Below are 14,347 nucleotides of genomic sequence, written 5' to 3'. Positions count from 1 at the left end.
GGGGGGGGTCGAGGGAGAATAAAGGATGCCCTGTTTAAGTCTCTCATCGACCGAGAAATGGTCTGAAGTGTTCTCTCACCACCTTTCATTCCAAAATGTCTTATTTGTGAATGGTTCCCCGGTATTTTAACCTTTTTTTGTTTTTTTGTTCCCAGGTATTCGATTTTTGAAGCTATTACGAGATACACTGGAATGTTTGACCTATGTTACCATCCTTAGGTTTCCTTATAGATCTGCAACCACCTCTAGTTTCCTTTTGTTTACATTTTCAGAGTCAATGGAGGCGTGAGAGAGAAGAGCTTGGAGGAGGAGCGTGAGTGCGTGTGACCCCCCTAGGCCAGGGTCATGACCCCGAGATCACGAGGGAAGGCCAAACATCCTACAACCATATAGCACAAAGTCACGGCACCTGATGGCCGTGACACCAGTCAAGGTGACACCACAAGCATCAATCAACAGCCCCACCTCTCATCCCTACCTCCAAAGTCACCAAGTCATAACGCCGCACTAATTCCCCGATCACGTCTAAAAGATCACAAGAGAAGGTGACGTTTCCTAAGATCACTTACGTAAGCACTGACTCATTACACTCTCCAGGATCACAGTAGATAGTGGTAGCCTTCAGGATCAGAGGCTATTACATCATCAGAATAACATTCCCAAGAGTAATGAAGGGTCACCAACAAAATCCCAAGAGGCTACACCACCGAAATCACACGAGCTGACATCCCTATCCTTAAATCATCCCCCAAATCAGTAATAGCTTAATACATCCTCATTTTCTCTCTTCTTCCCCCCTCCTTGTGTTTATTCTGGACTTTCTCTTCTCCAGGTGACCGCGATACAGACAGTGTTTGGGTTCTGGCAAGAGAGTGAGTACAGTCTTCCTCTGACTGGCGAGAGACTACCAAGCACCTCTCTTTTGTACTCTGCAACGTAACACATGAGCAAAGTATTAATCTCTCTCTCTCTCTCTCTCTCTCTCTCTCTCTCTCTCTCTCTCTCTCTCTCTCTCTTCCCTTAATTACATAAATACTTAGATACATGCTGTTTATTCCAGAGATCACATAAACACACAAATACATCTGTCTTTAAAGACACCGGTGCATTTTTTTCTGTTCAATAGATCACATGAGCACATCAGTGTATAATGTCTCTCACTGAATTCATAGTAGAATATCATGTTATAGAGATTATTTTTGAGATCACATGATTATATCAAGCAAGATTCTTTTATCATCTGAGATTACATGAGAACATTAATTCTCCCTATCTCCTCCTCTCTCTATGCTTCAAGCTGAGGACGCGTTACCCTATTGACTGTCTCTTATGATTTTCTCGTCAGCTTATGAGACAAACATCAATATTTTTCGGGTTTGAACAGTTTCTGCATGTACAGTTCTCTCCCCTGTCTTGTAAGAGAGAGTGCATGTTCGTGAGTGGGTATCAGGTTACACTGTGTTCTCTTTTTCTTGGTCTTGGCTCGAGAGACTACCGAGTTCCTCTGCCCTTTGTGTCACCACATTCTCCTCCTCATTGTCTCTTACTCTACTTCCCTAGTTTAGTGTGATACTAATCTTTTCGCGTTTGTCGTAACCTCGTCAAAACAACACTCGTCCCTACGAAACGAATTAAACTGTGTTACTACAGAAGGAAAAAAACTGTGAAACTATGAATACATGACAAAGAGTGTGGAAAAAGTTGGCCCCCCAAAAAATGTACCAAAAAGCTGAAAACAAAAACAGGGCGTAAAAGTTGATCAATAGAAAATTGTAAAAAAAAAAAAAAAAAAAAAAGCAAGGCATTAGTGAAGCGGAGCGAAGTAGAGTTGAGTACATTACGTCGCATCACTAAATGTGCAGAGTAGTTGAAAGTAAGAGTGATTCACACAGGATTAGAAGCAGTGGCTTAGTTTTGAAGTGGTAGTAGTAGACTCCAGGGAGTTGGGCCAAGATGTGTGCAAGTGCCGTAGCGGACTTCTACCGTGATCGATGTGTCCTGATCACGGGAGCCACGGGCTTCATGGGCAAGGTGCTGGTCGAGAAGCTACTCAGGTCGTGCCCTGGGGTGGCCACCATCTACCTCCTGATGAGACCTAAGGGAGGACACGACGTCAGGGCCAGGCTGGACGAGCTGCTCAACTCTAAGGTAAGACTCTTGCAGATGTTTAGTACTCTTGTGTAAAGTAGTAAGCTGTATTTGTGACACTTAGGTATCTTTAATGCTGAAACGTATCGCCTGCACAGCAGGCTTCATCAGTCGAATGCAGAGGTAATTATGATACCGGAGACAGTAGCTGAAGGGTAGATTTGAGGTGATCAACCTTGATAGATGGTGGTCAGTCCCTATAGTCTAAAACACTAGGCTTGACTTGTATACTTCAACCGGAACTGATTTGTTGTTACTCTTGTGTAAGTAAAGACATTTTTATTTGATTTTTGTATACATATTATAGAAATATTTTTCCAAAGGTTTTGAGTGCACACAGTTATGGGCACATAAACAACACATTATGTAGATACTAATAAAGTCAAACAATGTGACTTATGTCTATTGGGATCTGCTTAACTGTATGCTATACAATTAAAACATTTGTTGGTAAATAGCACAGGTGGAACACGAGTGTATTGCGGAGACGTTGTCAGAACGTCTCCGCAATAAAGATACCCAAGTGTTGATGAGAGTAAGACACAAGTGTTGCACGTCTTGCTCACTTCTCGCTTTTGTCTACCATGACAGTTTAGGCATGAGTGTGACCCAAAGAAAATGTGAAGACTGAGGCCTCAAGTTAGGCTCTACACGCTACAGCTACACTATCACAGGTGTAGTGCTAGCCTCAAGTTAGGCACTACACGGTACAGCTACACTATCATAGACAGGTGTAGTGCTAGCCTCAAGTTAGGCACTACACGGTACAGCTACACTATCATAGACAGGTGTAGTGCTAGCCTCAAGTTAGACACTACACGGTACAGCTACACTATCATAGACAGGTGTAGTGCTAGCCTCAAGTTAGACACTACACGGTACAGCTACACTATCATAGACAGGTGTAGTGCTAGCCTCAAGTTAGGCACTACACGGTACAGCTACACTATCATAGACAGGTGTAGTGCTAGCCTCAAGTTAGACACTACACGGTACAGCTACACTATCATAGACAGGTGTAGTGCTAGCCTCAAGTTAGACACTACACGGTACAGCTACACTATCATAGACAGGTGTAGTGCTAGCCTCAAGTTAGACACTACACGGTACAGCTACACTATCATAGACAGGTGTAGTGCCAGCCTCAAGTTAGACACTACACGGTACAGCTACACTATCATAGACAGGTGTAGTCTCGTGACTCAGTTGGTAGCTCACAAAATGAGGGAAAAGTGATCGATCTTATCTCGGGTGAAACGTTGGGCATGGTTTGTCTTACACCTGTTGCCACTGTTCACTTAGTAAGTAGGTACTTCTAGGTATTAGTGGACGGTTGTGGGTGGCATCCTGGGGGACAAGACTGAACGACTACAATGGAGATAAAACAGTTCCCTGATAACGCGCTAACTTGATTAGCTTTCCCAAGAAAATCTTATCTTGGTGCCAATAATAATAGTAATAATAATAATATTACAATGAAATAATGAAAGTAATATTAATAGTGTTGGGCCCGTTGTTGTTCACAATTTACATAAACGACATAGATGAGGGAATAAATAGCGACATAAGCAAATTTGCTGATGACACCAAAATAGGCCGTCCAATTCATTCTAATGAGGACACTAGAGCACTCCAGGATGATTTGAATAGACTGATGCAGTGGCAGATGCAGTTTAATATTGACAAATGCAAAGTACTGAATGTTGGACAGTTAAATAACCATGCCACATATAAACTAAATAATGTAGATCTTAATACTACTGATTGCGAAAAGGATTTAGGAGTTCTGGTTAGCAGTAATCTAAAACCAACACAACAGTGCATTAGTGTTCGCAATAAAGCTAACAGAATTCTTGGCTTCACATCTAGAAGTATAAATAATAGAAGTCCTCAGGTTGTTCTTCAACTCTATATATCCTTGGTTAGGCCTCATTTAGACTATGCTGCTCAGTTCTGGTCACTGTATTACAGAATGGATATAAATGCTCTGGAAAACGTACAGAGGAGGATGACAAAGATGATCCCATGTATCAGAAATCTTCCATATGAGGATAGACTGAGGGCCCTGAATCTGCACTCTCTCGAAAGGCGTAGAATTAGGGGGGATATGATCGAGGTGTATAAGTGGAAAACAGGAATAAATAAAGAGGATGTAAATAGCGTGCTGAAAATTTCCAGCCAAGACAGGACTCGCAGCAATGGTTTCAAGTTGGAAAAATTCAGATTCAGGAATGATATAGGAAAGCACTGGTTTGGTAATAGAGTTGTGGATGAGTGGAACAAACTCCCGAGTACAGTTATTCAGGCTAAAACGTTGTGTAGTTTTAAAAATAGGTTAGATAGGTACATGAGTGGGTGTGGGTGGGTGGGTGTGAGTTGGACCAGACTAGCTTGTGCTGCTGGGTCTGGTGCTGTGCTCCTTCCTCGAGTGGAGGTGACCAGACTTGGTGGGTCATTGGGCTTATCCGGGGGGGGGGGGTCATTGGGCTTATCCGGGGGGGTCATTGGTCTAATCCGGGGGGGGTCATTGGTCTAATCCGGGGGGGCGGTGGACATGGACCTGCTCCTCATGGGTCAGTAAGCGTGTTGCGGTGTTCCTTCTTTCTTATGTTCTTATATTTGTATAGTGAGTGCATGCAGTATAAAGTGTGTTAAGATAATCTAGGTGTTCCTTCATGCTGGTCAGAGACTCTTCATCCCAGGAATAAGAGCTATCCTCTTCCTCGGATAAGATCTAATTGCCTTGTTCCCCAGACACTATAACTCTTACGAGTTGAGCGCTTCCCCGCGAATATACTCCTAAACACAGGAGGGTGAATACTTCTAGACGGGTTCGTGGAGGGAGGGCTCTTCATCCATGCAAGTGGAGCTCCCCTACCTTGTCCTCAGGTCAGACTAGACTGTATCTCATCCACAGGCGCTGTGTGATGTGATGCCCCTACGTGTTTAGCGTTTTATCCCCCCAGTGGAAGTTATTTGATACCAGTGAGGGGTTCTTGATCCAAGGAATTGGAAGTTCACTTCCATGGATCCAACGTAAATGCTTCCCACTTCTCCCCAGCATTTTGTCACATATACAAGTTTACCTTTCCTAATAAATGTAATAATAATAATAATTAAAAAATGTTTTATCATGTGTATTTTGGATATTATTGAAGTGTATCTTGCAAGTTGAAATGTGACTTGTTAATGGTTTAAGTCGGACCGAAACTTCGTCATAAGCACGTTTCTCCTATATGCGAGTTGTGTAATTTTGTTTAGGGCAAAAAATACTGCTGCTCGTAGCACCTTGAAATATTTATAAATAGAAAATAAAGCCTTATTTTCTGTCACTTCAGACACTTATTCATTTAAACTTTATTCATTCATTTATATTTATTGGTAAGACTGATTTATTTCTTTGGTCCGCAAAAAATGTGTAAAATATAGGATATAGCGCCCCTGGTGGAAAGTATGGAGACCCTGGTTTAAGAGATGATTGTTTGAAAATACACATGGAGGCACTCAGTGCCTGGTGCCACTACCACGCTAATATAAACAATACATAAAATATCATTTAACGTATGTTAATGAGGCACAGTTTGTGGGTTATGACATTTTATTGAGAAGACGTTTCCTCCAATTCTTTTTCAGTTTTTTTTTTCAGTTGATCTCCGGTGGACGAAGTCTTATAATAATAGCAATTAATAATAATAATAATAATAATAATTATAATTAATTTCTACATGATACAGCCATACAGACCTAACTGACATCAGTGACATACTTTACAGAAAGCCTCTTGTTATGCAGAGTATTTCGGACAAATTAGGTTTTGTCCGCAGGATGCGACCCACACCAGTCGACTAACACCCAGGTACCTATTTACTGCTAGGTGAAGAGGGGCAACAGGTGTCTTAAGGAAACACATCACCAAAGTTTCCACCCCATATTGTTTCTTATTTGTCAATATAAATGTGGGGAAGGGAAAAGATGTTTTAACCTTTCGTTGTATCACAATAGATTTTTAGCAGTTTTTCGTACTGTAAATATTGTTATCAGTTTGCGGATAGTTCATTAGAAACTTAACGAGGAAGACTTTACGACACGTGTATCAGTTTATTGGTTAAATACAGCTTTCACTGGCCCGCACTTAAACATGTTCTTGCAGCCATGTTGCGGACAATCATGCAAGTCTTGGCTAACATTGAAGAATTGAGACACTTATGCAACACATGGGAATCTTTATTGAAGAAACGTTTCGCCACACAGTGGCTTCATCAGTCCAATACAAAGTAGAAATGGGTAAGGAGAGTAGAAGTATGAGGTAATCAGTCCCTCAACCTGGATTCGATGTGTTCAGTCCATCACTGAACACGTCGAATCCATTAAAACCAGTGCCAATAAATCTAAGATTAAGACACATGTGCAACATCTGGGTATCTTTATTGTAGACGTTTCGCCATCCAGTGGCTTTATCAATACAAATTCTAGGACATAACTTGAAGACAGTAGAACTATGTACAGAAGATGAGGTAATCAGTCCCTCAACCTAGGAGTAGGTGCGAAGAGCACCATAGTCGTGGAGATTCTGAAGCAGAAGAAAGGAGCCTGGCGCTTATATAGTAACGTCAGGTGTAGCAGACGAGGGCATAGTCACTGGTAGGCGGGATTCCCCAGTGGAAGTAGGTCCTTCCCAAAGAGATGGGTTAGTTAACCTTCACTGCAACGACAACTACTACTACAACTAACCCATCTCTTTGGGAAGGGCCTACTTCCACTGGGGAATCCCGCCTACCAGTGACTATGCCCTTGTCTGCTACACCTGACGTTACTATATAAGTGCCAGGCTCCTTTCTTCTGCTTCAGAATCTCCACGACTATGGTGCTCTTCGCACCTACTCCTAGGTTGAGGGACTGATTACCTCATCTTCTGTACATAGTTCTACTGTCTTCAAGTTATGTCCTAGAATTTGTATTGATAAAGCCACTGGATGGCGAAACGTCTACAATAAAGATACCCAGATGTTGCACATGTGTCTTAATTTCATCTTGTCAGTATTATATACCATTCTTACACAAATCTAAGATTACCTACTTCTTCCCAAAAGGACGCCCACCACTACCTGTTGACCTCAGAACCACCACTGCAAGAACACCCATCCCACGAACACGCAGCACCACAATCCTAGGAGTTAATTTGGACTCCAGTCTTAGACTACACACTCACATAAACGCCAAAAGAGCTCTGGCCAATTCTGCTCTAGGACGACTGTACAAGCTCAGAGGCTCACACCCTCACACTAAACTACACCTGTACAAGGCCCTCATACGGCCACTAATCACTTATTCACCTCTTGCTCTTCCTCTCGCTGCCAAAACAAATGTCCTGAAACTGCAGCGAATCCAGAACCGTGCATTGCGGTGGGTGCTGGGCGTGGTGTGGGATGACTTTGCCACAAGCGAGTCTCTCCACGCCATGACTGGTACCCCGGCGTTGAACGTATTCTGGAAAGAACTTGGAAAGAACTCGGTAACAGACAGACCGACTAGAAACCCACCAGGACACTTGGACAACCTTCCTTGACGAAGTTATTAAGCGGCCACACAACACTCTAAACCTCTCCCAGTCCATAAACAATACTGCTCCCCCTCCTTCCTCTCTATTCATGAACCTTAACCCTAACTTCTAATTCTTAACCATCTGCCCTGCCCTTTGCAGGGGTGGACCTTAAAGACGTCCGTTCTACCAAGCCAACTTCTATGTCTCCCTCTCTCCAATCCTTATTGCATTTGAGAAGCAAACAGCAGCAAACCAGCCTTGACGTTGTGCCAGCACCTGTGTGAATGTTCTTTGCCTCCCAAACCCAGTCCAGTACTTCCAGTGTGCCAATCTCGCTTTTGCAGTCAGCACGGCCCGGCATCTATTCCCTCTACCTGGGAGTATCCTACTACTACTAGGCGCTTCCCCCCCCCCCACCCTATCCCCCACAAGTCTTGGAAAATCAGCCTGCGCCTTATATGCTCAAGGTCAAGGTCAGGGTCAAGGGTAGGCTTGGGATTACGCTTTAGCAGATGTTAATTTACGTTACGTTACAACTGCTTGGAAATGTCGTCTTATGTGTTTTATATGATTGTGCGCCTTGTATACTGGAAAATACGGTAATAATTGCCAAAGGAGTGCAAGTAGAAATACTTGCACAGAATCCAACTTTCTCACACTGTCATTAAAATAAACACCGTATACAATACTGACAAGTAGACGAGTAAGAGACCTGTGCAGGAGGTCAGGTGTACGTATTTATTTTCAAAACTTTATTTCCGCCTACCTGTTTGACCCTTGTGGATTTACCGTTTAGTTTTGATTGTAATAATAATAATAATAATAATAATAATAATAATATCGGCTTGACAAAGCTCTTGAAGAGAGAAACGTTGCCACAATGAAATGTTGCATTAGTTCCACATATCCTTTTACCTAACAGTAATATTTCCGCCTACTGTGTAAGCGAAACGTTGCATGTGTTGCAAGTTTTCCTACAGTGTAAACTGTGTGGACCAGTTGGCTTGCACAGTGTTAGACCTGAAATTTATCTCATTATAATTATGCTAATGATTATAATTGACATCTGTATGTCAGTTATAATTATTACGTTTTGAGGATGTCTTGGTTTGACCAAATGCAAGTTTGATGTCTCGAAGATGGAGGATGTTGAGGTTTTAAAATATGTGCAGTAATATATCTTACCTTACCTTTTTCTTGCACATTGTTTCTGTAGATTGTTGCAGATGGTCCTGTTTGTCTGAATCATCAGTGTTTGTCAGCTTTCTCCTTTGTCAAGTGTAACCTTTTTGCAAATGTGATTGTATATACAGTGTTCTTAGCGAAGTTTTTTGTCTGCTGTCTAGAATTGTAAGTGACTTTGAGCCAGAGCTATTGTGAATAATTGATGAGAGCATCGTTGTATGTGTGTGTGTGTGTACATGTGTGTATCCTCCGCTGCCAGATGGTACTATCCCTTTCTATGCGTCAACCCACAGATTTATAGCTTTGCATTTGCTCGGGTTAAATTTCAACACTTGAACCGGACCATTTCTGGACTCTCCAAGCCTTCTTGCACCCGCCTTTCATCATTAGTTCCTTTTCTCATATACGAACGAGGTGGTAATCCACAGGACTTTTCTCTTATAATTGTAGGTGATAACTTTTATCTGATTATAATCGGATTAATATTCACCAGGAATAATATAGGCGCCAACACTGAACCCTGAGGAACACAGATTCCACTTTCCCATCCTGATGCTTCATACCTTATAGTGACTGCCTTTGTTCACGTGTTCCTTTAACCCTTAAACTGTCCAAACGTAGATCTACGTTTTTTCGACATTTGAAAGTATGTAAAAAAAGTAGATCTTTTTTTTTTACATTTGAAAACGTGTAAAAAAACTTTGATCTACTTTTTTTTGTTATATTTGAAAATATGTAAAAAAAAGCGTAGATCTACTTTTGGAGCACTACGCATGTGAACGTAGATCTCCTTGGACAGTTTAAGGGTTAACTGTGCTAATAATTTTAATTTTAACCCAGGTTTTTTCTAGTTTACTAAGTAGTCTTCTGTGTGGGCCAGAATTACGAATCTCTTTACTGTCTAAGAATATGGAGTGAGAGGTATGGGAGGAAGACCAAAATAAACCCAATAAAAAGCATGGGTGTAGTGGGCACAATAAGGGAATATTGTATCAACGTTCCAGTCACGGTATTGTGCCTTTTTGTTATTCATTCGTGGATATAGACTGCTCAGTATCTTACCAGAAGATATCCGAAACACTGCTGGGGCAAGTATAGAAGTCGTCAAGAGGAAACTGGACAAGTATGTTCAGCAGGTGCCAGGTCAACTAGGCTGTGATGGATGTGTGGGTCAGCAACAGCCTGGTTGACCAGGCAAACACCAGACGAGCCTGGCCCATGGCAGGGCTCCGGTAGTAGAAAAATTGTAGGAACTCATCAAGGGTATATTAAAGGTATGAAGTCCACTTGTCCTTTTCACGTTTGACATCTTTTGATCAATGATGTCTGTAAAGCTAGACCGTCAATTTCTGGATTCACTTGGGTGTTATGTGAGGAAGTCAACACACTCAAGATGGTCAAGATTTTAGAGAAAATCTGAAGTAGGATTCCTGTTTGTCACTTTCCTTGAATATTGGTATTGCATTTTCCTTGAATATTGGTATTGCATTTTCCTTGAATATTGGTATTGCATTTTCCTTGAATATTGGTATTGCATTTGCAAACACAGTGATCTCGTTCTCTTATTCAGTATTATCCATACCAGTGTCGCTGAAATAATAATTAATAATCTTTATTTCTACAAGTACATGTACAAGGTATACAGTCCTAGCTGACATCAGTGATATACTGCTATATAGAAAACCCCTTATTATACAGAACATTTCTGGTAAATTAGGTCAGTTTTGTCTCAGGATGCTACTCACAACCAAGATACCCATTTTACTGATGGGTGAACATTGGACAGTAGTTGTCTTATGGAAACACGTCTTAATGTTTCCAACCGTACCAGGCATCGACCCCCGGTATCAGGTCTAGCCTCGATGGTTTATCATTCCTTCTTACTCGCGTTTGTTGTCTTAACATGCTATACGAGAAAGTTCCTAATTATAGATTCAGGCAGCTGCTTCTGCATGTCTGAGCCTACGTGTGGGTCCTATAGTTCTAGTATATACCTCCAGGAGTGAGCTCCCTTATTACTAGTTCAGCCCTCACTCTTTGCCACCTTTACATTTTATTGTGTTGCTGCGTTGTTTCTGTTATGTTCTTGTCTGGAACTCTTCGCAATAATGTTCCAGTTAGTATACAATTTACGCTATTTAATAATGATAGATTTATGAATTGGACACATTGTAGCACCTAGGTGCCAAAATTATGGCTTTTTCAGTCCAGTAATGAGAACAAATACTTGACAGTGGAATAAGTGGAGAGGTAATTTGAGGTGATCAGTTCCTTAGCCTTGATAGGTGTTCAACCCTCACCTTTATAAAAGTTGAAATGATCACCTCAAAATACCTGTTTCTTACATCGTCTTCAGCATTCTCTACTGGATGGAAAAAGCCACTGATTGGTGAAACATCTCCGTCAGTAGCCACCCATGTGTTACACATATGTTACACGTGTGTTACACATGTCTTATTCATCACTATATACACTGAAAAAGCCCCATTATTGAGTTGGCATTTATTTAAATGTCAGTCCTTTTTATTAAAGTGTGTTGCGATTCCCCCCCCCCCCCTCTACCCCTTCTCGACTTTCTCTCTATACAACAACATCACCTGGGAAAAATGGGTACCTTGGTAACAATGGTTAACTTAGTTTCCGTGATTGCAGTGATGTCTGTGATATAATTTTGTACCTTTATTTAGCTTTTGTTTTTTACACAGTATTTTAAAGTATGGTTTGCGTGCGGCCAACAGTAACAGCCTGGTTGAGCAGGCCCTGATCCACGGCGAGACCTGGTCATAGACCGGGCTATGGGGGGTGTTGACCCCCGGAACACCCTCCAGGTATGGGCCTTCCTGGCCATCACATACTTAAATCTTGTAGAGTTTTGACATTATCATGTCTTCCCTACAGTCATGTCTTCCCTACAGTTTGCATGAAAACATAAAATAATCCCCTTTTTATGAGGTGACAGAACTTGTCCGGTATACTCGCATAACCTCTCTCTTGTTTTTTGATGCAGACGAAAACATTTCTTACCAAAATAAAAGTTGGAAAGTATGACGAAAACCAGATGGATAAGTTGTTCCTGCTAGTTGTTATGGAATGTTCACTTGCCTTTGTGTGGTAGCACTTGCCTTTGTCTGTGTGGTAGCACTTGCCTTTGTCTGTGTGGTAGCACTTGCCTTTGTCTGTGTGGTAGCACTTGCCCTTGTCTGTGTGGTAACACTTGCCCTTGTCTGTGTGGTAACACTTGCCCTTGTCTGTGTGGTAGCACTTGCCTTTGTCTGTGTGGTAGCACTTGCCCTTGTCTGTGTGGTAGCACTTGCCCTTGTCTGTGTGGTAACACTTACCTTTTTCTGTGTGGTAGCACTTGCCTTTGTCTGTGTGGTAGCACTTGCCTTTGTCTGTGTGGTAGCACTTGCCCATGTCTGTGTGGTAGGACTTGCCTTTGTCTGTGTGGTAGCACTTGCCTTTGTCTGTGTGGTAGCACTTTCCTTTGTGTGGTAGCACTTACCATTGTCTGTGTGGTAGCACTTACCATTGTGTGGTCACATTCATTAGATAGCAAAATCTGTGTAAACAACATCTGAATTTTGGTTTTCATCCAAAGTCCCATTAATTTTGTCATGTGTTACATGTACCAAACAAGAGTTTCTCGTTCTAAATCTATGTTGACTTGGGTTGTGTAGGTTTTCTCCATAAACACTAAGTCGGCGTCTCAGTACTTTTGCGACGAATTTTATGGTGTGTGTGTGATGTTAGTGCTATTGGCCGTAATTTTGTTCGGTAACTGATGCCTACCAAAACGTAGAACGATGTTAAACTTGCCTTGATTTTTGTTTCCTAGTACCTTCCATTAATATAACTGACTAGGTACTCTTTAAGGCATGACGTGGCTCTGTCGCTCCGGAATATGCGTACTTAATTAGTAATAGTAGTAGGTGGTGGTGCTGGTGATATCATGCCAAGCATGTTCTTGTTGAGCCCTGGGGTTAATGACCCATATACCATGTTCAGCATAGCTATGCTGAACAGTTATTATTATCATTAGTAGTAGTAGTAGTAGCAGCAGCAGTAGCAGCAGCAGCAGTAGCAGCAGCAGCAGTAGTAGTAGTAGCAGCAGCAGTAGTAGTAGTATTTGGAAGCCTGGGTAATGAGGTTTAATGAAAGGCTAAAAAGCTTTAATTCCATTGATCAAGACTCAAGAGTGTTGAATATTAGGGTGAGTGTTCCCGTGATGTTTGACATGCTCTCATTCACACTGTGAGGGGATGTACTAGCTCCATGTTTGTTGTCACATTCAATGAATTTAATAAAGCTCATCCTGAAGTTTGTTAACTGGAATAAAGGCTTATCCTTGTGTGAAGTTTTTAGTTAATCTTTATTTGGTGCGTGTGTGTTCAGGGTGTGAGAATTTCTGACTCAGTGTTCGTCTTTTTCTCGTGGGGAGAAATGTTTAATAGTGTACAGGTTATTCATTGTACTTGTGTATAACTACTTGCAATGTACAAGTTGGTCGGTTTACTTGACAGTGTAAGTGCTTGACCGTAAGTGTTACAGCGCTGCATAACCACCTGGATCAAAGGTTACCTGTAAAACAGGAAGTAGTGTGTCTGTGCGCACGCGCGGGCCAGTTCGTGTATTGTATGTGCCAAAATGCGTTGTCATACCTATTTTCTCAAGCGTATCTTGATCCTGAGCACATTACAGGTAGAGGAGCCTCAACTTCCCTCAGAAACACCATCGTAGCTCATTGAAGCACCGTCATGATTTCTGTCCCCGTCCGTTGGCCAGCGGGCAGCTAATAGCAACAGCTTGGTTGATCAATCAATCGATGAGGAAATCTGGCCTCGGGTAAAGCCGCGAAACCAGTCACAGATTTATTCACAGATTTTAGTATAGGGTGTCCCTTCAGTATGGAACCATATGGTCATTAGACAGGACCAGCCGGTGAGGAGCCCCCAATCTCACTCTAAATATATAAATAAAAAAAATTAAAAATTATTTCTTTGCTAAGGTTACAATGTGTGTTAACGTATCTTAGTATGGTTGGAGCAAAGATAGCCACTATCATGTCAAGGCATTTTGGGCTGACTTAACCTAATACTTATAGACAACTTTAAGTCTAGACAGGTGAAAAGTAGTACAATACAAATAGTCAATATTCACTCTTGTTGATATGAGGGTCACTTGAAGAAGTACAATTATCATACTTAGTGTAAATTACCTTGCATAACCCAAAAAAAGTCAGTTACTTATTTATATTGGGGCCCTTGATGCTATGCAGAATGTTTTACACCTTGTGTGGTAGTTGAAACTTCTGGTGTTAGGCTATTGTGACATGCCGTAGTGCGTATTCACACCTTCCTTGTGGAGTAGTTGATGCTCACTCAGAAAAGGCTTTATTGAAAGCTCGGATGTGTGTCCCTTTGATTCTTCCAGTTTTCTGTTGTCCCTTTTATTATTTGAGTATCGCTGTGGCCT

The 14,347-nt window shown here is 41.7% G+C and overlaps 1 protein-coding gene across 2 annotated transcripts in view; it reads left to right on the top strand.

Moving 5' to 3' along the window:
* The first annotated feature begins 269 nt into the window (after positions 1-269).
* LOC128700022 (putative fatty acyl-CoA reductase CG5065) overlaps positions 270-14,347 on the top strand; it is a 51,989-nt gene continuing 37,911 nt past the window's right edge. Inside the window, exons 1-2 of one of the 2 annotated variants that reach the window (XM_070080961.1) lie at positions 270-545; positions 833-2,148. In XM_070080961.1, the coding sequence (XP_069937062.1) occupies positions 1,954-2,148 (195 nt within the window). In that variant the 5' untranslated portion in view covers positions 270-545; positions 833-1,953. Of the gene's footprint in view, positions 2,149-14,347 lie in introns of both variants that reach the window. The other variant, XM_070080962.1, reaches the window with a different exon arrangement.

This window comes from Cherax quadricarinatus, unplaced genomic scaffold (assembly GCF_038502225.1).
Source record: "Cherax quadricarinatus isolate ZL_2023a unplaced genomic scaffold, ASM3850222v1 Contig1358, whole genome shotgun sequence".
In the NCBI taxonomy this organism is placed as follows: domain Eukaryota; kingdom Metazoa; phylum Arthropoda; class Malacostraca; order Decapoda; family Parastacidae; genus Cherax; species Cherax quadricarinatus.
The sequence above is the reverse complement of the archived record's forward strand: the minus strand, read 5'-3'. Positions and strand labels throughout refer to the sequence as shown.